Raw genomic sequence first — 26066 nt, 5'->3', positions numbered from 1 at the left:
GGGGGGTTGTGGAGTCTCCTTCTCTGCAGACATTCCAACCCGCCTGGACACCTTCCTGTGTAACCTCATCTGGGTGTTCCTGCTCCATGGGGGGATTGCACTGGATGAGCTTTCCAGGTCCCTTCAACCCCTGACATTCTGGGATTCTGGGATTCTGTGACAGCACGGGGCCATGGGTCTGTGAGGGGACGGCGTGGGGACATGTGAAGGGATGGCATGTGTTTGTGAGGGGACAACGTGTGGACATGTCAGGTCAACCCATGGGGACATGTGAGGGGACGGCGAGCGCCGCCTGGGCGGGGCGTGGCCTGCCCGGAGCGGGCGGGCACAGGGACCGCGCGTCTCCTCTTCACCCCAACCCGCCCCTTTTTGTCCCCGCGCGGCCCCCGTCGCCCCCGCCCTGCGTGTGTGCGCGTTGCCATGGCAGCGGGGAGGCGGCCGCGGCCTTGAGCTGCGCGGGAACGGCGGCGGTTCCTCCCGCCCGCGGCCTACGCGGCCCTGCCCGCCGCGCCCCGCCCCGCCATGGAGGACGAGCTCTACCTCGAGAACATCGACGAGTTCGTCACCGATCAGAACCGCATCGTGAGTCCCGCCAGCGGGGTGGGTGGGTGGGGGGGGCGGGAGGCTGCCACGGTTGCGCGGCCCCCTCCGTGAGGCAGCGACCCCACACACTTCCTACCCTCCCCACACACTTCCTACCCTCCCCACCAGCGTGGCTGCCGTTGGGGTGGGGGGTCAACCTGTATTTTTGGGGGACCACCTCAGGCTGGGCCCCAACCCCGGCTCTGGGGGTGCTGGAATCAAGGCTGAGGTGACACCGGTTCAGGCCGCCCCAGTGTCACCCACCTGCGGGACACGCGTGGGTGCTCAGCCCCCCATCGGCAGAGATTTCCGCAGCTGCAACCGCCTTGTTTACTCAAGTTTTACTCATTTTCAGGGTGTACGTTGGCTGCCTGGCTGGTTTTGCAGCGTTTGCTTTTCCACAGGTCGCAAGGTAGAGTTAATACAGGTTTTTGTCAAGCTGGACAAGAGGTGACTTTCTTGTCAGGATTTTTCCCCCGCTCTGTGCCTTTAAATTAATTTAATACCTCTGAAGAGAATTGGTGGTTGCATTGTTTATATGATGGGAAAGAGAGCTCTCCCCAAATTCCTTATACTCCCCAATAGGTGAGCTGTTTTTCCTCAAAAAAACAACAAAAAACAAACAAACAAAAACCCGCGAACCAATACCCAAACAAACAAAAAACCCCACAAAAACCACCGTAGTGACAGCAGCGTTTTAACTCAAGGTATAAATGACAGAAGTGGATGAAACAGTGAGTTCTTCCCCATGAAAGTTTGAGGCAGTTTGTTCCACTATTTCAGCTTAAAACTCAAATTACTACTTATTGACTGCAGCTTCTCGAAGCCCGGCTATTTTTTAGGACAATCCAGAAAAACAGTAGGCATGTGTGTCTGTGTTTCTTTCAAAATGAAGATTATTTTTGCCTAGAAAGTGATACAGTAAAGTTGGTCGCGTCAAAGTGGTTGTATCAATGTGCGCTGCCTACATTGTTGTAATTTATTTCAGTAAGCTGTTAGACAATTTAATTGTGTATGAGGGAGGAGAGGCCTGAGGATTAGTTTGAAAAGGCAGAGCAGGAGGAAAAACAGGTATGAAACACACACCTTGCCTAAATAATACAGCAAGAGGGCTGGGTTTAGAGCGGTAGCCTCCTGTGATTAATCATGCTGTTGGATTTATGTTGTAGCCAGAGATCCCCGTGACAGGCAAGAGTGTCAGAAATCCAGTAAATATGTGGTAGTTGTTTGGGAGAGCAGTAAGAGCTTCTCACCATTAAAGATTGTGCTGGTTTTTTTTGCGTTTTGAATGGTTTTTATTTATGTAATGGCACTTCAAGAAGGCGTTTTCAAAACCACACCTTTCAGGGTAGGTCATTTGTTCAGGTTTCAGGAATTCAGTCTCCTCAGGTGGGTGCGTGTCCGTGTGCTTTCACTTCTAACAGGTTCTGCTGAGGGTCTAAAGAGTTTGATTTACCCATGAAACAAGCGGAGGATGGAAGGTGAAACAAGTCAAAACACCAACGTTTTCCTACTGAAGTGTTGTTTTGGTTTTTTTTCTTGTTACAGGTAACATACAAATGGCTCAGCTATACTCTGGGAGTTCACGTCAACCAGGCTAAACAGTAGGTATTTATGCAACCCACAAACTTTTTGTTTTGCGGCAAAGCCTTGTTAATTACCACTTTCATTATTGTGGTTACTGTATTAAAATTACCTTCCTGGAAATATTTACAAATCCTCAGGTACAGCCAGTTATGTTATTCAACATGTAGACAAATTGTGCCTTGACTGTGATGTGACTGTGCAGTGCTCAGCTCGACACCTTGTGCTGCTTTATACAGACTCAATGATCGTAAAGCTCTCTTCCAAACAAAATTATTCTATGATTCTCTAAGTACTTAGGTCAGAATAGATGTTTCAGCATCATTACATAGCTCCTAAAATGTGAATGTCTCTTCCGAACTTGGCTCCAGCCCTGCAGAGCTGTGTCTCTGTGAGAATCTGTTGCTGCATAGCCCAGCTTAGGATGCCGTGCATTATCCAAGGATATTGCTGAGAGCAGAGTCAGGAAAATGCAGAACATCTCATGTGCATGGCAAATTCTCATCCACTCTGATCACCCTGCTGCGTATTTATTAATATCTGCTTACCAGGCTTGATGGGCACAGGTAAGTATTTGAATGACAGGGAGGTCAGTTCTGTTGTCACATTTTTATTTCTCCAAACAGTTTAAATGTATAACAGTGTGTTGCTGTATTTTCAAGAATAAAAATTACTGTAGCCTTTTAAAGACGAAGAACGAGCTCCCAAGGATTCTGGGGCTGTTGCTACACTACAAAGTAGAGTTAAGCATATGATTTGAAGGCTCTATGAGGGTGTTATGTCCCATAATACCAAAATTTTCTCTGTGTAGATCAGAGGGTGCTTCAGTGATGGTGTAGACCTGGCTGGGAACAATTCTGGTCATACAATAAACTAGAAGGAGCCGGAGACCTTTTAGCTGTGAAGGAGATGGCCCAGGTGAAACCGAGGCACCTTCTCATACCCTTCAAACACAAACTGGAGATGGAGAACTCCTGTGGCATCTTTGCGCTTAAAACTCTCTCCTAGAAGCTGGAGATAAGGCAAATGGATTAGTTTAGTGAGTTGTGCTGCCTGGGGTAGCACAGTAGTCGCTGCCTGTCTCCATCACCACGAGGATCTTCAAGTATTTGTACCAGAGAACATCCTCGTGGGGTGTGCGGTAGCGTCTCTGTGCAGTTACACGGGAGACTCACGATAAATCAGTGGGAGCTGAAAGCTGCAGTGTCAGCTCAATCTCATCACCACTAATCCTGCTCTTTCCTCCTGTTTCTGATCTCCGCATCAGTGGATGTAGCTGGGATTGTATATATACGCCTGGCAACGTGATTACGTGCCCAAAATCACCAGTTCCTCTCTTGGGTGTTTCAGAACGCTGGGTTTTAATGAGAGAAACGGCCTTTCTTGAGGGGAGACGTTGGAACAAACCACCCAGAGGATGTGAGACCATCTGCAACCAACTGTTAAAGATTTGAGGGCTTGTGTTCTTTCCACCTGTGGTTTCTCTAGTTATTTGACTGAGATTCTTCAAAGTGGCAGAGTAGAAAGGTGTCTCGGCAAGATTAAGCCTGGTTAGAATAACTGTGCCTATGTATTTGCTCTCTTCATGTCAGCTTCACGGAAGGGGTGGTGAAGGGTCATTTCCTTCCAGATGATTAACGCTGGTTTCTTTTGTGCAGGATGCTGTACGATTATGTAGAAAGGAAACGAAAGGAGAACTCGGGAGCTCAGCTTCACGTCACCTACTTAGTAGCAGGAAGCCTCGTCCAGAATGGACACACGGTGAGTGTTTTATTTCTCTTTTCTCTTTGTTCTTGCGCCTTCTGTCTCTCTTTTTTGGTGATCTTTTGGTCAAAAGCTGAGCTATCTCTCATTTTCCAGTGGGCTAAGTCTTCTGTACGTGTACAAAATAAGCATACGAATGATGGGGAGGAAAGAGCGGTTGGACATCATTTGATAATACAGCGCTGAATAACTCACCAGGGTTTTTATTTAATTAACTTAAATCCCCTTACCAGTCGTCCCTCAATGCTGTCACTATTGGACACCAATCAATAAAACAGTCTGGAGGGACCTTTGTGAAATCAGCTAATCCATTGCCCAGGATCTGCCGTGGAGTAGAGAGCTTGGAATTCAGCTGCAATAGTAATACATATAATAAATAGTTGGATAGTTCTTGTTAATTAAAGCAGCTTGTTTATCCTGGTATAAAAGAGAAACATACATTTATTAACAGTATTTTGTGTTTAAAATGCTTCGACTTATTAAGCGAAGGAATAGCTACTTAATGTATTTATTTTTTTCTCGTAGCTTCTTGTCAGATTGTCGAGAATATAATCGACAATTTCAGACGGGCACCCCAGAGGTTTTTAAAAGATGAGCAAACGGAGTGCCCGTTTCTCTTTGCTTTCAGAAGAATTTCGTAGCCAAGCACTAAATGCCTTTGACGTTCCACTAAGTATCCATATTTATATACAAGTATCTAGATACAAATTTAGCTATTCATAGATTTAAATAGCCTAATACCAATTACAATCCATAGTCTTCATTTAGAATTAGTACTTTTCAGGGTGTCCTGGCATTTTTTTCTAGATTGGGGAAACACACACACACACAAATACGAAAAACAAAACCAACCAGCCAACAAGAATCACAGAATCACACAGAATCACAGAATGGACTGGGTTGGAAAAGACCTCAGAGATCATCCAGTCCAACCCTTGGTCCAACTCCAGTCCATTGACTAGATCATGGCACTAAGTGCCATGTCCAATCTCAGCTTAAAAACCTCCAGGGCTGGTGAGTCCAGCACCTCCCTGGGCAGCCATTCCAATGCCTGACCACTCTCTCTGCACAGAATTGCTTTCTAATCTCCAGCCTCAATTTCCCCTGGCAGAGTTGAAGCCCATGGCCCCTTGTCCTATTGCTGATGCCTGGGAGAAGAGCCCAATCCCCACCTGGCTAGAACTGCCCTTCAGGTAGTTCTAGAGAGTGCTGAGCTCAGCTCTAAGCCTCCTCTTCTCCAGACTAAACAAGCGCAGCTCCCTCAGCCTCTCCCCATAGGGCTTGTGTTCAAGTCCCTTCCCCAGTCTTGTTGCTCTTCTCTGGACCCGCTCCAGCACTTCAATCTCTTTCCTGAGCTGAGGGGCCCAGAACTGAACACAAGACTCCAGGTGTGGCCTCCCCAATGCAGAGCACAGGGGAAGGATCACTGCCCTTGTCCTGCTGACCACGCTGGTTTGGATACAGGACAGGACACCATTGGCCTTCTTGGCCACCTGGGCACACTGTTGGCTCCTGTTGAGCTCCCTGTCCATTAGTCCCCCAGGTCCCTTTCTGTCTGACTGCTCTCCAGCCACTCTGTGCCCAGCCTGGAGCGCTGCAGGGGGTTGTTGTGGCCAAAGGGCAGGACCCGCCACTTGGCCTTGTTGAACTTCATCCCATTGGAATCAGCCCATTTTTCCAGTCTATCCAGATCCCTCTGCAGAGCCCTCGTGCCTTCAGCAGGTCCACACTCCCTCCCAACTTGGTGTCAGAACAAACAAAAAACCCCAAAACAAAACAAAAAAGCAAACCAAAAAAAAAAAAGGCAATAAACCCCACCACCTTTTGGCTTTCCTCACTCATAAACTGCTTCACATGCATAGAATATTGTCTTTAAATCTCCAAATCTGCCTGAAATCAAAGGTAATAATTTATTGCATTAGTTCTGTATAATGGAATATATTTATTTATAGCTGTACAGGTAGCGTCACATTTATAGCCTGAGTTTAACAGGTTTTCCCCAAGGTATTAGTAGCATCTCTTGATGCACTAGAACCACCCAGAAGTTTGTCAATGCTTCCTATAGTATTTAAATTTACTGGAATGTGTTTAAAACAAATAAGTGAATTCCTACATAGGAACAAATAATAATTTTTTTTAACTCTTAGCAGCTTGTATATTTTTAAAACAAGTTCTACCAAGGTAAACATATAAAGGTCACTCTTTTTTAAATTTTTTGTATTAAATATCGTATTTTTGATACAACCCTGTGCTTGCCGGTAACCCTGCACTACTGGCTGCTGTCAGTAGATGTAGCCACAGGCTGGGCATTCAGCTGCAAGACTGATCTGTAGGGAAATGGGGGTAGAAATTGGTCACAAATAATTCCCATTGTGTTTTAAGCGCTGCACGCTCTTAATTGCAATTTTTTATCCGCCTCGGTGAGGGACCGAGACTCTCAATGGTCATTTACAATTTCAGGTTGCCTACATTTTCTTGCCTATTATTGTCTGTGGTATCAGTTAAACACTAAATTAATAGCTGGCTTTTCATCCGCTCTGTTTCTTTGGCTCCTCTCCATATCAGCTGCCTTATTTTGCTTTTTTCCACTATATTGCACAGCTGTTTAATCCTCATTTCATCCGTGTCTCATCTCCCAGTGTCAGGAACGGAGGGCAGAGGGTTTTTTTAGCGTTGTAGTGACCTGTGACACAGTCTATTGGAAAAGTAGGAAGACAAACCTTTAAAAACTGGTTTAAAAGAGCTTCAAAAACTGTTTAAAGGCACCAATATAAAGCTGCAGTTCGAATCGTTAGACTTTCTTATTCAATAGATAATGGAAAATATTGGTCTTGCGTGCAACAGATTCAGATTTTAAGAGTGCTGTTTCTTTTTTACAGTGCCACAAGGTTGCAGTAGTGAGAGAGGATAAGCTGGAAGGTAAGCAGATCCTGAAAATGATGTGGTTTCTAACTTCTTTTTGCTTTGAAATAACAGCAAAATGAGTAAAGCTCAGAACTTGCCATCTGCGCGTAAGTGCCCGGTCAGGCTCTTGGGCTCAGGTATGTACTTTTTGTACCAGCTTTTTCTCAGAACATTGAATATCTGAGCCAACAGCTGTTTAACTTGAGACTTGCAGCTTGCGTCTGGGATTTTTTGCTGTTGAATATTTCAGTCAGCGATTCTTTTCCACCTCCCTGCCGCGGCTCCTCCTTAAGGGCAACAATATCTGAGTGGGTTTAGAACTTTTAGAACAATCGTGAGCCCTCAGGCTCCCACAGATGCTGAAGCAGATAATTCTGGTTATTGGTTAAATTCAACTTTAAATGCCTTTGTTTGCTCTGAGTGACTTGAATCTTGGTTAAATGTCCCACAAGAACATTGTGGCTTTTGTTTGGGGTATTTGCTTTGATAGTGAAGGTGAAAAACCCCACAACTATAACATACTTCTCTTTCCAGTCCTGGCCCTGCTAATGAGATCTGATCCGTAGCAATTGAAACACAACTAAAGGCTCTTCATCACTTTCAAATAACGCCTTTGGCGTTTGAAAACATACTGTGGCATCTGTGGCCTTAAATATCCATCCTAATGATCCGACTTTGCTCGGAGGATTTGCCATATTTTCCTTTTTGAGATCTGAATTTGATTTCTAGCTCAAGTTGTCTTCCTCAGGGTAGTAAATTGCCGAACAGCGCGACTACTATCTGTCGTGTTTGTTGGACTGCGTGCGCTGCGTAATGTTCTGTTTTGCCGCGCGGAAAAGGGCTGTGCGTGTTTTTTGGATGAGAAGCCAGGCCAAAGGTATGACTTACATTTGGAAGAGGCCAAGATTGGTGATGGGAGCAGGGCTGCGCAGTCCAGGCCTGGCCCCGAGAAATGATTCCTGTGTGTATTTTTACAGTGCCTAGAAGCTCTGTCACAGGCCAGGGCTGTGTGCAGGGAACAATATAAGCAATGAACAAAGAATTCCTAAAAAACCCAGCCCTCATCTCAAGGGGATAACGGTCTAAATAGCATTGAAGAGACAAAACGTTGATTCCAGGAGGCTGCTGGAGAACACGCTGTGACAGTAGCTGGTACAGCGGACGCTACCTTAATGGCAGAGAGCGGTTCCAGCAGGGCCGAGTTACCACCGTCTATTTTCTTCCTTAGTTTTAGGTAGTTTTATAGATATTCTGGATCCCAAACATTAGATATTTTCAAGGTAAACGCACAACTTGCTCTTAATTTGTGTAAGACCCAAGTGTGTACAGTGGAAAACATGTTTGAGAGGCTTGTGGGGTCTGTTACCTTGAATTTACAATCAGTGAGCACTTGAATAAGGTGCAGTTGGATCCTGGGAACAATTTCTTCCCCAAAGGGCTGTTGGGCATTGGAACAGGCTGCCCAGGTGGAGTCACCATCCCTGGAGAGGTTTAAAAGATGCAGAGATGAGGTTCTCAGAGACATGGACTTCATAGTGTGAGGTTATGGTTGGACTCGATGATCCTGAGAGTCTCTTCCAACTGAAATGATTCTATGATTTATACTTTTTTATTAGTAGTATTTTCAGGTCCTTGCTGTCAAGCGGTCTGTCAGTCTTTCTCCATCCTTGTTACAGAGCCTCCTACTTAAAGGTGTCACCAGATTCTGTCAAGGCTCTACTAACATAGGGCTTTTTCTCCTCCTTTTTTTCACCCCCCCAGCAATGAAGTCCAAACTGGCCACGATAGCCAGCGTGCACGTCTACAGCGTTCAGAAAGCCTTGCTCAAGGACAGCGCGCCGCTCTACAACACGGACTATGACATTGTCAAAACAAACCTGCACAACTGCAGCAAGTGAGTTGCGTCTTGGTTTATTTTTTAATTCTTAAGGTTTGTGATTTGAGATTGAGATGTTGCTACATAATGCGTTTTGGTAGAAGTCAACAGTTACCAGAAATGCCTGGATTTCTAGGAAGTTAGGAAGAGATACCTCCTAAGCCATGCCAGGCCAGTCCCCAGACAGCACATTTTGTGATTCTTTTGTAAGCAGAGCTATTTCCAGCTGATGGTTGGTTCACTTGCTCCATTACACCAATGAGCAAACGGTTCCAGCACCTTCCTTTTCTGATGGCTAGAAACCTTTTTCTCATTTCCAGGCCTCACTTAATCATAACCATTTTTATCCGGTTCTCAGTCACACAGGAGGACTAAATTGAAACAGACTTAGAAAAACATGAGTGATATGCCTAGTAAAGCACTAACGTGAGCTTGCTTTCTGTTTTGTGTGACCATGTCTTTATTCACTGGCCTCCTCTAGAGGAATTCATTCTCCGTATATAAGATGAGAGCCTGAGGTGTAGGGGAACCATACGAAACAGACCAAGCAGCAAAAGCATCCTTCTTGGTTGAACTGCAGAAAGGTTGTTCTGGAATTCATAGAATCATAGGATAGTTTGGGTAGGAAGGGACCTTCACAGCTCATCCAGTCCAAAGCAAGTTTTGATTTATTGCTGTGCTGAGGAAGGGGGAGCCAGGAAAGATCCGGTGGTGGCAAAACCAGAGCTGAGGCACCACCAGCTGCAGGTGTTTGGGAGGATGATGGTTGCCAGTTTAGCCTATTCTATCCGTGTACTAATTAGCCATATTATTTTCTAACAGGATCTTTCCCCTTGGACCATTCCCTTTCCGTATTGCAAATTTTCCCTCTTTCCTGTCTCACCCATGTATTATTTCTTCCCACCCTTGTGTTGACCCCAGGCCTTACCTGCAAACCAAGTTTGTTCATAGAATCGTGCAATCATTGAATAGTTTGGGTTGGAAGGGACCTTCCCAGCTCCCCCAGTGCCCCCCTGCCATGAGCAGGGACATCTTCACCAGCTCAGGTTGCTCAGAGCCCCGTCCAGCCTGGCCTGGGATGTCTCCAGGGATGGTTCATCCACCACCTCTCTGGCCAACCTGGGCCAGGCTCTCACCACCCTCAGGGGCAACAATTTCTTCCTCATGTGCAGCCTGAATCTCCCTCCTTTAGTTTAAAACCATCACCCCTTGTCCTATGGCAACAGGCCCTGCTCAAATGTCTGTCCCCATCTTTCTTCTCAGCCCCTTTTAAGGCCACACTAAGGTCTCCCCAGAGCTTCTGTTCTCCAGCTGAACACCCCAGCTCTCTCAGCCTGTCCCCCAGCAGAGCTGTTCCAGCCTCGCATCATTCCTGGGGCTCCTCTGGCCCCTCTCCAGCAGGTCCATGTGTGTCCTGTGCTGAGGACCCAGAGCTGGACCAGCACTGCAGGGGGGTCTCACCAGAGCGGAGCAGAGGGGCAGAATCCCCTCCCTGCACCTGCTGCTCACGCTGCTGGGGACGCAGCCCAGGACACGGGTGGATTTCTGGGCTGCAGAGGTCCTTCAGTCTCCAGGGGTCACCATCTCTCCTCCTGAACAGAGCCTGGCAGCTGTGGCTTCTCATTTATATGTGTTTCCACCGCGACAGCTTCAGCGTGATGTAATCAGCACGTACAGTGCCATGACCAATCTGGTTTAGAAGTGGGATGCCTGAATGTTGTGTCATAGAGTATAGAATTTGCAAGTAGAAACGTAGCCGTCTTCAAAACGTTGAAAATAAATGTCCTAGAAGCCGTGTGTTTCAAATGTGAATATCAGTACCCTGGGAAGTGCTGGAAAACTCTGTCCCGATGAAGACGCGTTCCTTGGGCTTGGCTGCAGTTGCCTCGTTCCAGTCTATTTACTTTCAGGCACCCCTGCATGGTGATGTTTGTGTCTTAGAGACGTCTCCTTTGCAACTTGTACATCCAGAAGGTTTTGATAATTCCATTTTTGACGTAGCTTTCTGCAGCCCATGTATGAATCCCTGCCTGGCTTTGGAGCAGAATTTCCCAAGCAAGCTAAGAATAATTCAGCTTCTTCACTTGAGACCTGGCTGAACTAAATTCAGACTGACCATATTGCCTCTGCAACGGCATGAAGCTTTTTTTATGCATGAGACACGGTTCCTGCAGCACCTAGAAAAGACAGACGTGCATCTTTATTGCAGAAAGAACCTACTGGCTTCTTATGCTTCCTTTGCAGTCCATATATCTCACAAGCTCTGGAGCAAGGATCTTTAGTCTCTTCTGTGTTCATGTAGGACCTGTTATGCAGTGAGGATGGTGGAGGTAGCTAGATGTTGTACTAAGATAAATAATCAGATTTAATGCGTGTTGCTCGTGTCAGCTTTCCAAGCGGAAGCGGCTCCTTGCTTGCGGAGCACAGTCCAAACATGGCTTGTTTTTTCAGCGATTATTTAGTGAATTTTGGATCAAGCCCACGAGCTACAGTCACACAGGAGCTTTGAGACAAGCCAGCTTCTCAAGCGCCTGCGATGTGTGAGGTTCAGATGTTTGCTGCACAATCAATACAACCATTGACGATACAACGTTATTTGTAACCTGGCGGGTTCTTGGTGTGTGTGGAGTAGGAGTCAAAGCTGTTCAGAGCACAGTGTTGGCTCTGCTGAAAACAGATTAAAAGTAGAAAAGAAAGCAGGAATATCTTCAACATCTTTCCTTCCTTTAAAGGTTTGAATGTCAAGAGATTGCTGCTGCAGCCTAGAAATGCTGTAGAGCTGTTTTGTTCATACATTACAGTTCCTGATCTGAGTAGAAGCGAATTGTGCATGTGAGCTGCTAATGCTGAGGCGCAGAAATTAATTGGCAGAAGGCTGCTTTATTTCTTGTTTATTTGTGATGCAAATAAAAATACGCTGTGTAATTGGGCGGGTTGGAAGGCGTGAGTCTGTGCTCTTCTGTGGGATTCCTGTAGGAAATCTGGAAAGCCTCGCCTGTGATTTGCACAGCGGGGAGCGGAGTTCGGTTATTTTTGGGTCCTGCTATTCCTGACTGTCAGGGAATTGTATTGGAACTGTGAGCACATAGTTTCTTATATCTCTGTATCCCCAAACAATCACGTTTCAGACTGTTACAAGCTGAGATTCATCTTTATCTACCAGTGATTACATAGAAATGACTTTATTTAGTTAAGTCTGGATGCTGTGGGTATTTCCTGAGCCGTTTAAGTGGTTCGGTTTCAGTTGTGATTTACTCACCTGCCTGGTGCGATTGCAGCAGCAGCAATTCTGTCAAAGCATCTGAAAGTTGTAAATGCTTCAGAACATCAGACAGCGTAGAATTTATGCTGCACGCTTTAGAGAGCGTAACCCATTTAGGAATAAAATGCCATCTATTCTATCTCCCCCCTGGGTGTGGAGACAGGCTTACCCCCCACCCCAAAATGTGCACAGCATGCTTCGCGTTTGGTTCTCGCTGACAGGTTCATAACAGGAGAACACAAGACCAGAGAGAATTGAGGTGCTACTGGTGTAGAAACCAAGGTGAGAACTAAGTGAAAAGGCTAATGAGATCTTGCGCTTCCTCACGCAGGTTCAGCGCCATCCAGTGCGCCGCTGCCGTCCCCAGGGCGCCGGCCGAGGCCCCTCAAGCGCAGAGGACGCCCGCGCAGGCCGGGTCCCAGGCGCCGAGCGACGCCAGCGCTGTGAGCGCACCCGTGGTCAACGGCCACGCTCCCTCGGCCGCCAAACAGACCTCGCAGCAGCCCAAAGGGATCATGGAGATGTTTGCAGCGAAAGCGGCTTCCAAAGGCCACGACGCAAATAAAGAGACTAAAACGGAGTCTAAGGAGACCCCAGGTGTAAGTTCCCTCTGGGTTAATTTAACCATATAGTGCAGTCGTGGCTTCTGTCAGTCATTTGGGCAAAAATATATTGTGCTACGCTCTCCATATATCAAAAAAAAGCAGATTTGCCATAACTTTAACGTTCCTCGTTGAGCCAGATCTCCAGTACAAACCGGCATAGCTGCATTATTGAGACAATTGTTCCATTGTCTTCGGTTACGCCAATATATACACCGGTTGAGGATCTTGCTCTCTCCATTGTGCTTAAAAGGATTTGTTTTGAGCAATAAGTGAAATGGGAGAAGTCCAGGTCTTAAAAGTATCAAGGTGTTTAAACTTGGTCTGTGAGGGGAGTTTCAGAGCTTGACCTGTGCAGACTAAATTGTTTATCTTCTCAACTGCTGCTTTTTTTTCTCCAGGGTAGGATTACATTTTAATTTTAATTGGTATAATTGTTTTTAAAGCGATGCGGCCAGTAAATGGGTATTAAAATGGTAACATTCCCTGCGTGTGGTTTGGCTTTTTTACAACAGCCGAATACATTTTGGTTCATTTTTTCTGATTTTTGTAGTGAATTTAGAACTGGTGAAATATTCCTGTCGGAGTGTTTTGAGAACTTTAGTGGTTTAGTTGCCTGTTGTTTTTTTTTTTTTTTGCATGAAAATAAATGGGATTAGGAGGCCAAACGTAGGTGGTTTTTGCGTCTGCGTGTGATTTTTCACTGCGGTGGTGGCTACATTAGCGGGATAGAGCAGCGATATGTTTTGAAAACGCTCGGCAGCCCAGCGTACGTGCCGGAGGAGCTGGATAAAGTCCTCATGGTTTGGCCGATCTGTGTTCTTTCCCCTGTCGCTTACTGTGAATTGAAGCACTGAACAGTTGAACCCAGAACAGTTCTTTACTGGGAACTAACCCAAGTCCCAAGCACTTATTTCAGTAACACTGTCAGCCATCAGATGGGAATGTGACCCAAGTTAGATTTGAAGGCAGAATTAACTTATTTCGACCCTTTGCATGTACTAATATCTTCAAATTCTCCTGAACAGACACTGCAATCTAAGACACCGAGTAGTCAACAGATTCTCTGTGTTTGTTTTACTTGTCTAGAAGCAGCGCTATGTTTTTTGAGGGCCGCGTGGCGTGAATAATTCCTGTGGTTTCTCCTCTGTTTGCTTCTAGGTGTCGGCAGCAAGCAGCAAACCACCAGCAAAGAGCAGCATCATGAACAACTTCTTTGGCAAAGCTGCCATGAGTAAGTGCTTTATAACACGCATCTGTGTTGCGAAAACCATTGTGGTCAGGGCCCAGCCTGCTGGAGCTTTTCAAAAAGTAAATACAAATCCTGAGGGAGATTGGAAATATTGGAAATGTAAGTAGCAATTAAAATAAAATCAGTGATATCAGGTATCTTACGATACAGCTGCGAGAGGCACAAACGGAAAGGAGCAGAACTCTTCCCACTCCTGCCCCACCAAACTTCTCGGATTTTCCTTAAATCCCCTCTTTTCTTATACTATTCTTCTCCTCTTTTGGACTCAAAGGGGTTAATGTTTTTCTCTGCAGCTCTTAAGGCAAAAATTAAGTCGTAAGTGGAATTTTTCGGACAAAAAGCTTGCTGGACGGAGATCAATTAAAATGACATATTTGTGCAGACTAACCCAGGAAGGATTTTTAGTGCAGAAGAAATCTGATTTCAAGTGAGTACTTCTGGCTGGAAGAGCAGCTTATTGGTAAAACGTTTGCCAAAAGCCGTTACGCAGAGTGTGTTAATGATGCTTGCTTTTCATCACAAATCACCGAGGAGTCTCTAGTTAGATTTGGGGTTAATTTCTTTACTGAGAACTGAAGAGCTAATAATTGAGGGATAAAAATGAGGGGCGACCTTCACCTTTGAGCAGGGGTTTGGAGTCGGTGGCCTCTGGAGGTCCCTTCTGACCTAAATTAGCCAAGTCTAAAGAAAATACGGCGAAGCTTTTAAACAGACGTTGGAAAAGGACGGGAGGACTTTCTTCAAAGCTCTTCTTATAATAGCGAGTATGAGAGGAGTCAAAGAAGAGTTACAGGGAGAGAGTAAACAGCACAATTCAGTTTCTAACAACCATCTGTCGGAGTTTGCAGCGTACGGTTCCAGCGCCGAGCACACAAAACGGCTTTGAGTTCCTGTTTTGATGAGACTGAGGGAGCTGAGGACACTTTGAGCCGAAGCTTCATAAGCCGAAGCACAGTTACTACAATTAAGGAAAATTCTTAAGATCTGAGAAGAGCCCTAGACTAAAGTTTATTATTCTGAAGACCCGGGAAGGTCAAATTAACCCCATGGTGATGGGGAAAGCTTTGCAGTTGGATTTCCACAATTTCCAGTGGGATTCTCTTCTCTGCCGAGTCCTGTCGAGGAGCTTTTCAAGGAGACTCGTGTGGTGGCTGCAGGGAAGGAGCAAACCGAGCAGAACTGGAAATGATTATGTGTATGGAAGAGATAAGGATGATTCCACGAGTCAGATTCGTTCCCTACATGTTGTACATCTCTTCTGGCTTCAAGGATTTCACCAGTGCCTCAAAGTCCCCAGTTAACCGTAATTAGGTCCTTCGGCTCTCTGCTGTTGCTCATAAATAAGAGTTGTCAATCAAGTTCTTAGATCTGAGATGTTTTCCCTTGCTCAGCGAAGCAGCCGGCCTGTTCTCCAAGCTGGAAAGACGTTGGTATGAAGTTTTAGCCCTCTCAACAGCCTCTGTTTCTATTGACAAGTTAGTTGATCTCATTCTTGGATATTTTTCTTCTTCACTGGGGCATCTTGTACTTGGGATGATGCAGGTTTCTAACTTGTGTGTCCCTCTCTTCTGCAACAGTTGTGTGCTGAATGAAGCTCACAGGCTGTGATTAAGTGTGTGCTAACAGCACCATCCATCAGGTTGATAAACATACTATTTATCTGTACGCTCCCACCCGCTCTCTCTTCTCTGGTACTAGATTAAGGATTTGAAGCAGAATTGTCCTTCTGTGTGGTACCATATAGGCGAAAGAGGCTGGTTCTTGATCACATTGGGCTGGGACAAGAAGCTGCTACGTTAATGAAAACGCTAATCGTGGGCTTTAAAATCATACAGGATGAAGGCTGCACGTTGCTCTTCTTCAGTCCCGATTCTTTTGTTTCTGAGCTCTTTCATGCTTGATTTAGAAGGGATAAACTGACTGTTAAGATGGACTTGGTGTTTTAAGCATGCCCTTTCTTTATGGATAAAACAGCTTGCTCAGTCTAGATCCCTCATGTTTTTACACATCATCTGTAGTGTTTTCTGTATTCTCGGTGCATGGTGTTTTTAGCCGACTCCTTTGTAAGTTGTCCATACTGAATTGCCTCTGGGTTTGTTCTTTTTTCATGGTTTATTCACAGATAAACTCAAAGTCAACTCTGTGCCAGAGCAGCCAAAGGAGGAGAAAGAAGCGGTCAAGCCTTCAGTTCCTGTAGCAGAACCAGAGTCATCCTCTAATGTTGTCGTAGAGAAACCTGGGAAGAAAACAGAGTCTGTTAAAAGTCAACAAAAGGACAAAAAAAGGTGGGTGACACCGTTCAGGGTCCCTGTCATCTCTTAACCTGCTGGTTGGTGGTGCTGGCTGGTCACACCATGCTGGCTCCCCTCCCATTTCTAGCTACTAAACTGCATGAAACCTGGCTAAAATGATCTCTCTTTAGAATTCTTTCCTACTATTTCTTTTCCATTTAGCGCTGTGGGTGCCTCGGGGCCATTTGTGCCCCACTGCAAAGGGGAAGGGACACGGTCCAGGTTAGAGGGGGTGGCTTTCCATGAGGCAACCTCCCGCTGCGAGCAGACTTAGCGTAGACCCCGCAGGCGATCTGTGGGGGCTGGCAGGAGCACCTATACTCCAGGGATGGTAGTATATTCCCCAGCTTATATGTACACAGCTTCCAGCACACAAAGTTCTACTTGTTGCTTCCATCACTCATGTACTGCTGCTTTCAATGCCGCCGGTTTACTTTGGGCTGAGACTCCGAGTAAATTTCAAGTTCAATCCTTTGTGTTTAATCCAACCCAAACTGACAGAGACAAAAAATCGTTACAGCCTGATGGCTCTCTGGTGGCCTGTGAGTAATTAATTGGTGGTCTCAATCTGTTTCTAACTAAATAGGTAAGCGCACCGCCCAGCCCACCGGCGCAGTCGGTCGTCTTATTGATAGTCTCGTTCGAAAAGCCAAGGAGGCTGCGTGTTGGCAGCGTGGTGTTGGGAAGGCCGCTTGGGCTGTACCAGCTCGATGAGGATACGTGGGCCTTTAGCCTCCAGGCTTGTTAGTCTGCCGCGTCTCGCCAACATGAAAAAGAAAGAAGCTATTTTATTTTTCCAGTAGTCTTAAAAAAAAAATGGCTCCAGGATTCTGAGACACTACCTCATAGTCAGTCAGTGGCGAGCAGCCTGTCAAAAGAGCTTCTGAGCGATGCTGTTGGGGACACGAGTGTTTGGGAGCCTGAGCTATAGAGACAAGATCAGAAATGGGCTCTTGCCAGGTGGCTGTGGCCAAGCTTAGGTGAGGTACTGGGCAAAACGTCGAGCTGCAAAGGGGCTGAAGAAATCCTTCTTGTTTTGGATGAGAAGCTTGAAAATGCGCGATTGTATAGGTGAGTGTCCGTCAGCGTACGTGATGCTCTCATGTTTTTAAGTAGTAGTTTATTTCCTTGCTAGCGGTGCTTCTATCAGGAACACGTTTGCCTAAGCGTACCTGACGCTTTCACGCGCACACAAGAGATAATACGTGTTCATTCCCTTCCTTCTCTTTTTTTATGGCAGTAAAATGAAGAGGGTGGACAAGTCGGATAACGAGGAAGAAAGAGAACCTGAAAATCTAAAGAAAAAGAGGAAGCGAATCAAACAACTTGAGTCTGACAGCAGCGACGAGGAAGGTAAAAAGATGTTTAAACACCCAAGCGCATTGTTCAGGGGCCTGGTTTTGACAATATTCTTATCCAAGGCTGTTGGTCAACAATTGAGGGGACAGTTTAGAGGCCTAAAGACCGTGCAAATGCCTTGAGTTTTGTGTTTATCTTGTGCTGCAAGTGGAGATGTCTCGGTCAGTCGGTCTCAGCTCAGATCTGTCTGTCTCCTCGCCAAGTCCCGCTGCCGTGTGGGAAGGAGCTTCTCCAATCTCTTACGAAAGATATCGCGCCTTCCAGAACTGTAGGACTGGTCATAACCAGTTTATTTGGTGAGCAAGCACTCGCAAAGTGACCTCCCCCCACCTCCCAGGGTCATTTTTAGTATCTTTATTCTGTCTGTTTATAGAAATGATTTGGAAGACAAACATTGGAGGCAAGACTTCCAAAAAATAGTAATAATAATAGAGGAATTGGAGGCAAAACATATCTGATGCGACTCTGCGTCTCCTCGGTGGCTGTTGGCTTTGATAGGAGCAGGGTGCCCAGAACGTCGCAAGATTCGGGCTTATAATGAGGAACAGCAGGGCCGGATTCCGAAGAATTTGGATAATTGAGGCGACAAATGCCGTTCAATATAGATAACTGGAAAATGAGCGGGGATCAAGCTAGGGAGTATGTGCGAGATGGAGCAGCCATCCAACAAGCTGATCAGGAAAAGAATTTGGAAATGGTTATGAACAGATAATTGAAACCACCGGTTTGGTGTACAGCTCCAGTGAAAAAAGGTGAAGCAGTAAATAGGATGTATTAGTGAGGAGGTGAACTCCAGCAGGACAACTGGAGCTGTTTGCTTGTTTAGTGTGGCTGGCACATGAGAAACAACCGTGAACTGAAGAGAATCTGTAATATAAATTAGAGAGGCGGATATTGTTGGGTATCTCCGCAGTCGCCATGCCACCTTGGGCCTATTTTCATAGCTGCTCGTCTGCCCAGCTTAATTTCAAGTGATCCCTGTCATCAGGCATCCATCACTGCTGCTCAGGCTATTGCCCAGGATGATAAATCTCTCAGGAAGCTGTTCTTCATGATCAGCCTTAATTTCATCACATTCCTGTGTGCAGCTCCTTGTTTGGCCATAATAAAAAAAAAAAAAATACATATGCCCACACTCTTTGGTATTTATTTCGTGAAATGTTTGTAAGCTATTATCAGGTCTTTCCATTTGCTCATCACTCAGCCTACTGACAAGCTGCGTTGTTTTGCTCTGAAGAGGGCAGATTGAAATCAGGCTGTTTAGCCACTTGAAGCAGCTCCTTGCTGGGCTGGAATCTCTCGACTCGTCCGTTCTCTGCTAACGAGAGCAGGCAGGAATGAGCCCTGTGTTTCAGGCTTGTTGGTTCTGGCTTTCCCGGTGCTGCCGTGAGTTGGGGAGCCCACAGCGTGTGTTTGTGACAGTGCTCTGAGCACACAGCAACCGAGAGGTGGCCACATGGTCTGTTTTCCTTCTCTATCTCTGTTAGAGGCCTTTTAATCTCCTGAGACTAAGAGCAGTGCAGTAAGACTGATAAATTGAGGAGCACTTGCTATAGAGAGAGTAATGCAAACTCCTGCTTGCTGCATGTCGTAGAATCACAGGAAGGTTTGGGTGGGAAGGGACCTTCCCAGCTCCCCCAGTGCCACCCCTGCCATGAGCAGGGACATCTTCACCAGCTCAGGTTGCTCAGAGCCCCGTCCAGCCTGGCCTGGGATGTCTCCAGGGATGGTTCAGCCACCACCTCTCTGGCCAACCTGGGCCAGGCTCTCACCACCCTCAGGGCAACAATTTCTTCCGCATGTCTGGCCTGAATCTCCCTCCTTTACTTTAACACTATCACCCCTTGTCCTATCGCGACAGGCCCTGCTCATTCCCATCTTTCTTCTCGCCCCATTTAAGTCTGGAAAGGCCGCACTAAGGTCTCCCTGGAGCTTCTGTTCTTCAGCTGAACACCCCAGCTCTCTCAGCCTGTCCCCCAGCAGAGCTGTTCCAGCCTCGCATCATTCCTGGGGCTCCTCTGGCCCCTCTTCAGCAGGTCCATGTGTGTCCTGTGCTGAGGACCCAGAGCTGGACCAGCACTGCAGGGGGGTCTCACCAGAGCGGAGCAGAGGGGCAGAATCCCCTCCCTGCACCTGCTGCTCACGCTGCTGGGGATGCAGCTCAGGACACGGGTGGATTTCTGGGCTGCAAGCGCACGTTGCTGGCTCATGGCCAATCTTTCACCCCCAGCACCCCCGAGTCCTTCTCCTGGGGGCTGCTCTCCATCCCTCCATCCCCAGCCTGGATTGACACCGGGGGTTGCCCCGACCCAGGAGCAGGACCTTGTACTTGGCCTTGCTGGATTTCAAATCAGAAACCATGTGTCTGGTCCTCTGGTCAGGTTGGGACCCAATTGTCTTGTTATCCTCATTCTCAGTAGTTCTAGACATTAAAAATAACTGAAAAAACCTACCCACTTGTCCGTGAGGCGGGTTGGGTTTTGGTTTACCCCTGTCTAACCTACTGGAGATGTACACAGAAGCTTGACTTTCTGTTTGGAGAATTTTCTTGTCACTGTTGCTCCTCCTGCATCCTCATTGTTCTTTCCATCATGTTGAGAACTGACTTTGTGTTGTGTATTAGAATGGTAAATTTCTGCAAATTATAGCTTGTGTCTACAAATCTGTATATTAGTTCTATTCCCTCTTCCATAAGGGAAAGATTAGAATCCAGAGAGCTTCTCCCTGCTTCTTTTTTAAGCGAATTGCTGTACAAACCGTCCTGATGAGGTCTGTGTTCAGCTGTCTGGTTCTGCTGCTTGCCCCTTCAAAATCCAGCCAGATAAAAGAAGGTAGATTTGAATTATTTGAAATATACCAAATTCAACCTGGCGATGTTATATTGGTATTGAAGTATAAGAATATAAGCTGGATATAGAAAACAATTTTAGCAAGAATGTACAGCAGCTGGACGTTGAGAGCGTTTATCCTTGGAAAGATGTTTCTCCGGTGAGCAGGGGCAGTTTTAATCAGCATCAGTGAGCAAAATGGGGCCTGGAGTGACATTTTTCCACGCTTGGGAGCAGGGAAGACGGCACCGTGTGCTCCCCAGCGTTTGGAAATCACAGCCAGATAGGGCACAGCTCATCCACCACCTGCATAATTCCCCCGCAGGTGATCGAGGGGTAAGATTTCGATATGCAATATGTGATGCTGCACCACCGCAGCAGGTCTCAAAGGCTGATGGTTCAGCTCACGCTAACCCGGTTGACCTCTGCTCGAGGTGCTGGAGGAGGCACGGCGCTAAACTTCCCTGCGGGTGCAGCCGCAGGTACAAGGGGACGCTTGTCCGCAGCCGTCGCTGTGATTAAACGCCGTTCAGATGGGGCTCCACCTGGGCAGCTGCTGCTAAAACCGCTGCCTTTTTTTGATTTTATTTTATTTGTTTTCAAGCAGACTTAGCGACATTTTGTGGCTTTGAAATTAGGTCTGTCCGACCGATGCAGAGTGCTCTGTGAGCGCTCTTATGTCAGGGCGGGTCTTTTTGCGTCGTTCCATATTCGTCTGCTCTTAATGTACTGAAATGAGCCCAAAATAAGCTCTTCTTACATGAGCGTCAGCACATTGTACCGAGCTGAAAATCCAGAGAGGGCATAAGGCACAATCCTCTCCATTTAAATGATTTTTCATTAAAAAGTTATATTGGTATGAGGGTGCCTTAGTCACTGCAGGTTGTTTTGCTTCCAGTGCCAGAATAAACTACACAAGTGTGTCCACAGAGGACAGGAGGTTTTGGCAGCTTCACTTATACCAACACAGGCAGCGTTTCACGGTGTTGACAAGTGTTTTACAGCCACTTTGGAGGGTGATTTCAGTGGCACTGTAACCTAAAAACCTCTATCGGTTTCGCAGAAGCACTAAAGCTTCTCACAGTTTTCTTTTCCAGGCAGGGTCAGAGCAAACCCGAACAAAGCCAGGATTTACATCTTTGGTACATCCAATTGCCCAACTCCTGTATCCATTTCATGCAGCTGTTGCTGTTGAGTAAACTGTGGGCAGCAACTAGAGGTTGACTCAGGAGTTTCACATGTCAGAGGGCTGTGTTGGCCTGAAGAGGATAATAGAGTAATAGAAATGCAACTTGCTGTTAGTCCGAAACACTCTGACGTGGGGAGAAGGTGTTTTCTGCCTGCCAAAAACCGGGAGAACTCATTTGAAGAAGGCTGAAGAAACGATCTTAAAGGTCTTTTCCAACCAAAATGATTCCATGATTTCCCCCAAACAAGCTGAAAAACGGCTGTTTTTCACCAGGTTGGTTTTCAACCCGCTTAGCCTGTGTTATCTTAAAAATCTTTTCAAATGGATGCGAGCGGCCTGTGTAATCCGAAGTGCCGTGTGTGAGCGCTTCAGCCCGCGCTTGCCGCGAGACTGCGTTAAATATTGAGAACGTTGAGTTCGTCGCGGTCGCGGCTGCCCCGGCAATTAACACCTTAGACCAGGTCTGTCGTTGGGTTTTAATCTCTGCGCGGCTGCCAGACCCAGCTCTTCGGAGCAAGGTGAAATACCGAGTCGCGTTACCCCGCTCTGTTGGCATTTCTGTGCCTCGCTTACTGAAGTAGTTAGGAGGCTGAGCCCTTGTTTGAAGAATGTAATTTATTATTTAGCCTTGGCAGCCAACCACTGTTTCACTTGAGCCCTTCTTAACCTACGAAGGTCAGTTGGCCCCACGCCTGGCATAATCATAACTCTTAATCCTGACCTAATCGGTTGGGACAGCTACAGATCCAGAATTCGTGTTACAATGACAGGATGAACGCGGCGCAGCAGCCAGCGCGGCCGGGAGGAGAAGCCAAGCAGGCGGCATCGTTGTTATTGTTAAGCAACAGGTCAGCCGAGGAGTTTTTCTCCTGCATTCCCAGCTCTCCCCCAACATTTGAGGACTTTTGCGTGGCAGCGTTTCTCGCTTGGACTTGGAGACGATTCCTTAAAGCCGTTTAAATGAGTCACAGTGCCTGCTGTGCGGTGCGAGGTGCTGCTCCTTCTCCTCTTGCCCTGCACTGATTTTCTGTCACAGGAAGAACAACCCCGGCCTTCTCTCACGTCTACAAACCCTCCGGTAGAGTTTCCAGAGCTGATTTTTGCTCTGTTATAAATTTGTGAAGGTGGCCTTGAGCGTTTCAGTCAAGTTTGGCATCGAAATGATTCTGTTGTCTCTGTCCTTGCACCCAGGGGAGAACATAAATGATGGGCTGAGTGTTTTGGGGCGGTTTGGTTTTCAAATGAAGCACCGCAGCGTCCATTAACAATCTTTTAGGGTGGGTAATAGTATATTGCGCTTAATTATTGGATTAAGGTAGTTTCAAGCTAATAGCATTGATTGTTTGGGATATGTGGCACCACCTGTTAAACTATGGGAGAGAGGTAGAGAAACTAAGGTCATCCCATTTTTGGGAAATATGTACTCTTCAACTCCAACTCTTTCAATTTCTAAACAAATTACAGTCCTTCTCTGTGAAATATATGGCTGAAACGTGCCAGTTTCTGTGCCCATTCTTGACGTTTCCTTTGGTGGAACTGATTTTTGGCTTACCAAAAGATCCCAAAAGCATTTCTCCCATCCCATCCCAACCTCCTTCCTCCGGGAACTGCAGCACATAGCACCTTAGCATGGGCTGAGCCGGCTGGCTGGACGCCGACGCCTTCAAACGGTTTGTCCTGGCTTGAATTAAACAAATCTGAGGGAGAACTTGTAAACCTTCATCTAAATACAGGCTACAAGCAATGGCTCAGAGTTAAGTGAAATTATTTGAGACAAAAGGGGGTGTTAGGCCACGTGCTATCATGATGTTCATCTTTTCAGCAGATATTCCCCTGTCTCCCACACCTGAAGAAGAAAAAGCTCCATCTCCACCTCCTGAACCTGCTCTGAAAGCTGAACTGGAGCCTGTACCCACAGAGGTAAGAGCGTATCAGGGTGATGAGCTGGTTTTATCTGACTCCATGGGGGTCGTCCAGCCCCTTTTCAGATGCAAAGGGGCCCATCCTGTTTGTCTATCAAGCTCGTCACCTCATCCTGCTTGAAAAAATCCACCATATTCACCAATTCATTCATTTTCTAGATGGTTATTTAAACTCTTGCTTTTCTGCCGACGTAGCGCCGCTTTCAGTTTTCTTCTCTTTTCCCTTTCTAATGGTTCTTATGAACTGTGGCTTGTACTTGAGCGCTCTTCCCTCTGAATCACGGCCTCGGGGCCAGAAATGAAACCAGAGACCCGTGGTATTCAACCTCATATCACAGCGAAGCTGCTGCGTAAGGGAGGTGGGCTGTGGTTGGCAAGAATTAACCTCTGAGCTGAGAAAATACACGTAGTTGTACTGAAAGCGCAGCCGTTTGTCGCAGCGGGAGCTCCGGTGTCTTAAGCACCTTGTTATTTCCTCGTTCTTCAGAAGTACGACGGGAAGATCCCGGTGCCACCTTCTCACGTAACTTAAACGCATTTCAAAATGTCGCAGAAGAGAAACGTGCTCCCTGCGCCGTCTCATTTACGTTGTGTAAATCTCTCCGAGATTTGTCCCAGTAGAACGGGGAGAATTGTGGCATTAGCGAAAAACGAGACTAGGATATCCTGAGAAGGGACAGCGTTAATTATCAAATCGTGCTTCGCTTCATTAGTCAGACCAGATTTCACTCCTGGGGCTGATGCTTTTATGACCTGCATACGTGCCCGGGGCCTTAATTCTTGATTGGTTTACAATACTACAATGTCCTTCAGGTTTCGGCTGGAGGGAGGAAGAGGAAACGGAAGCGCGTGCTGAAATCCAAAATGTTTATTGACGAAGAAGAAGGCTGCATGGGTAAGACTGGCTGCCTCCCACACCTCAGTGGAACTGAATTCATTGAAAAGCGTTAAAGATTTTTACAGGCTGACTTCTCTCAGGCTTAGAAAGACGTTCACAAAACCACTTTGTTATTCCCCTTCAACTCGTGCTCCCAGATAGAGGTTCCTGCCCTTTGACGGCCTGGGAGTCGTGGGGCTGTAGCTGAATCCTTATTGTTTTTTGATTATTCACAGATTTTTCTTTCAGATCTTCTCTCTTCCCTCCTGCCAGCGTGAGCACCTCCTTCATTTCTCTCTCCTCTCCAAAGACAGGAGCTTTTAAAGATGATGCAGCGAGAGATCTAGGTTTGGAGAGAAATCCTGGCTGGAATTAACCGTTTGGTTGGTTTTTAGTGGGGTTGTTTCCTTCTTCTTGTGGGGAGAAATCCAGAGCTTTGCAGCAGAGCTTGATTATATGTTAATATAAACTTTAGCCCGAATTAACAAGGAATCAATCAGGGATTAAATCCTTGAGAGGGTTTCTGGTTTTGATAAGGACAGCTCTGATTTCAGGGGGGAAAAAAGAGTCTCTACAGAAGGACCAAGAGCCAGAGGCTTTGAATTCCAGCCTGACTGGACGCTGCTACCTCTTGTGACCTGGAGAAAGCTGCATAACACCGATTTCCTTGTTTCCTCCTCTGGGTCCTGACATTGAAGTAGAGCTGCAGGCCTTCAGAATATTGTTCTTTATTTTTTTCCTTGAAGTTTTTAAAAAATTGAAGAGGGTGGAATGCTTTCTTTTCGTAACGCTGTTGTCAGCTCAATTGTTACGGGATGCTTAACGCTCTCCAGCCTTGCTGATCTGAGTCGAAGTCGAGGGAGCTCAGCCAGTTCTCAGAGAAGATCTGTTGCTGCTCCGCAGGTTTTTAAGCGCCGATAGACACAGGTTTGTTCGCTTGGCCCAGATTTGGAGCTGCCTGGCCATGAGTCAGCTCGTGCCTGTTTGCACCTGCCCGCGTAGTTTTATCTTATGTTTCATATTAACGTTGTGTGTCTCCTTTAAAGAAATAGCACTCAGCAACTGGCTGCGCTCGTCACTGAAATCTCAAATACTGGATTTTTGTCAAAGAATTGGGCTTGCACGAAGTTATTGACTGCTTTGGCTGGTTACGTTATGGGGTGTTTTGCTCTCTTCCATCCCAGATAGAGCCATTAAACACTTGGAAGGAAAATGGAACAAAAAAAAAGCATTAGCTGGGGAGTTGAGTTGAACGAGGTCTGCGTCCAGAGCTCTCAGAAACGACTGTTCCGGGTTCAGCTTCCAGCAAACAGCGCTCTCGCTCTTTTTCTGTTCAGCCTTTTCCAAACGGACCAGGGCTGGGAAAATCCTCTTTGTTTCTCTTCTCCCCACACTCAAGGGGTTTAATAATCTCTTGTGAAACCCAGACCTTTGGTTTTGTAATTCATACCCACCACCATATGATGAAAAGGGAAGTGTTGTGCCTTTGGGAGACAGATCCTCTAGGAAAGAGGGGAGGGATGGAGCTGGGATACTGGGCAACTGGGCAGGGAGATGCTGCTTTCTGTACTAAAAACCCACCAGCCTGTTGCACAGATTTTTATATCTGGTTATTGTCCAGTTTGTCACCTCTCCCCACCTTCCCCACCCTTTCCATGCACAGGCCTAATCACTCCTAGGCTAAATAAGTTGCAAATCTTCCAAGCTAACGTCAATTGTTGTTATTCTTTGAAATATGGGGTTTTTTTTCCCCCTCTCCCTGCTGTCGTTGCCT

General features: G+C 46.5%; 1 protein-coding gene across 5 annotated transcripts in view; it reads left to right on the top strand.

Annotated features, from left to right (window-relative positions):
• Positions 1-413: 413 nt before the first annotated feature.
• POLD3 (DNA polymerase delta 3, accessory subunit) overlaps positions 414-26066 on the top strand; it is a 30455-nt gene continuing 4802 nt past the window's right edge. Inside the window, exons 1-12 of one of the 5 annotated variants that reach the window (XM_082051395.1) lie at positions 414-582; positions 938-994; positions 2131-2186; positions 3825-3927; positions 6810-6849; positions 8596-8728; positions 12304-12571; positions 13736-13808; positions 15949-16111; positions 17358-17470; positions 23319-23413; positions 24229-24310. In XM_082051395.1, coding sequence (XP_081907521.1) covers positions 523-582; positions 938-994; positions 2131-2186; positions 3825-3927; positions 6810-6849; positions 8596-8728; positions 12304-12571; positions 13736-13808; positions 15949-16111; positions 17358-17470; positions 23319-23413; positions 24229-24310 — 1243 coding nt within the window. In that variant the 5' untranslated portion in view covers positions 414-522. Of the gene's footprint in view, positions 583-937; positions 995-2130; positions 2191-3824; positions 3928-6809; positions 6850-8595; positions 8729-12303; positions 12572-13735; positions 13809-15948; positions 16112-17357; positions 17471-23315; positions 23414-24228; positions 24311-26066 lie in introns of all 5 variants that reach the window. The other 4 variants (XM_082051394.1, XM_082051397.1, XM_082051396.1 and 1 more) reach the window with 4 other exon arrangements.

Source organism: Streptopelia decaocto, assembly GCF_964273445.1.
Source record: "Streptopelia decaocto genome assembly, chromosome: 1".
Taxonomy (NCBI): domain Eukaryota; kingdom Metazoa; phylum Chordata; class Aves; order Columbiformes; family Columbidae; genus Streptopelia; species Streptopelia decaocto.
This window is presented reverse-complemented; position numbering and strand designations above follow the sequence as displayed.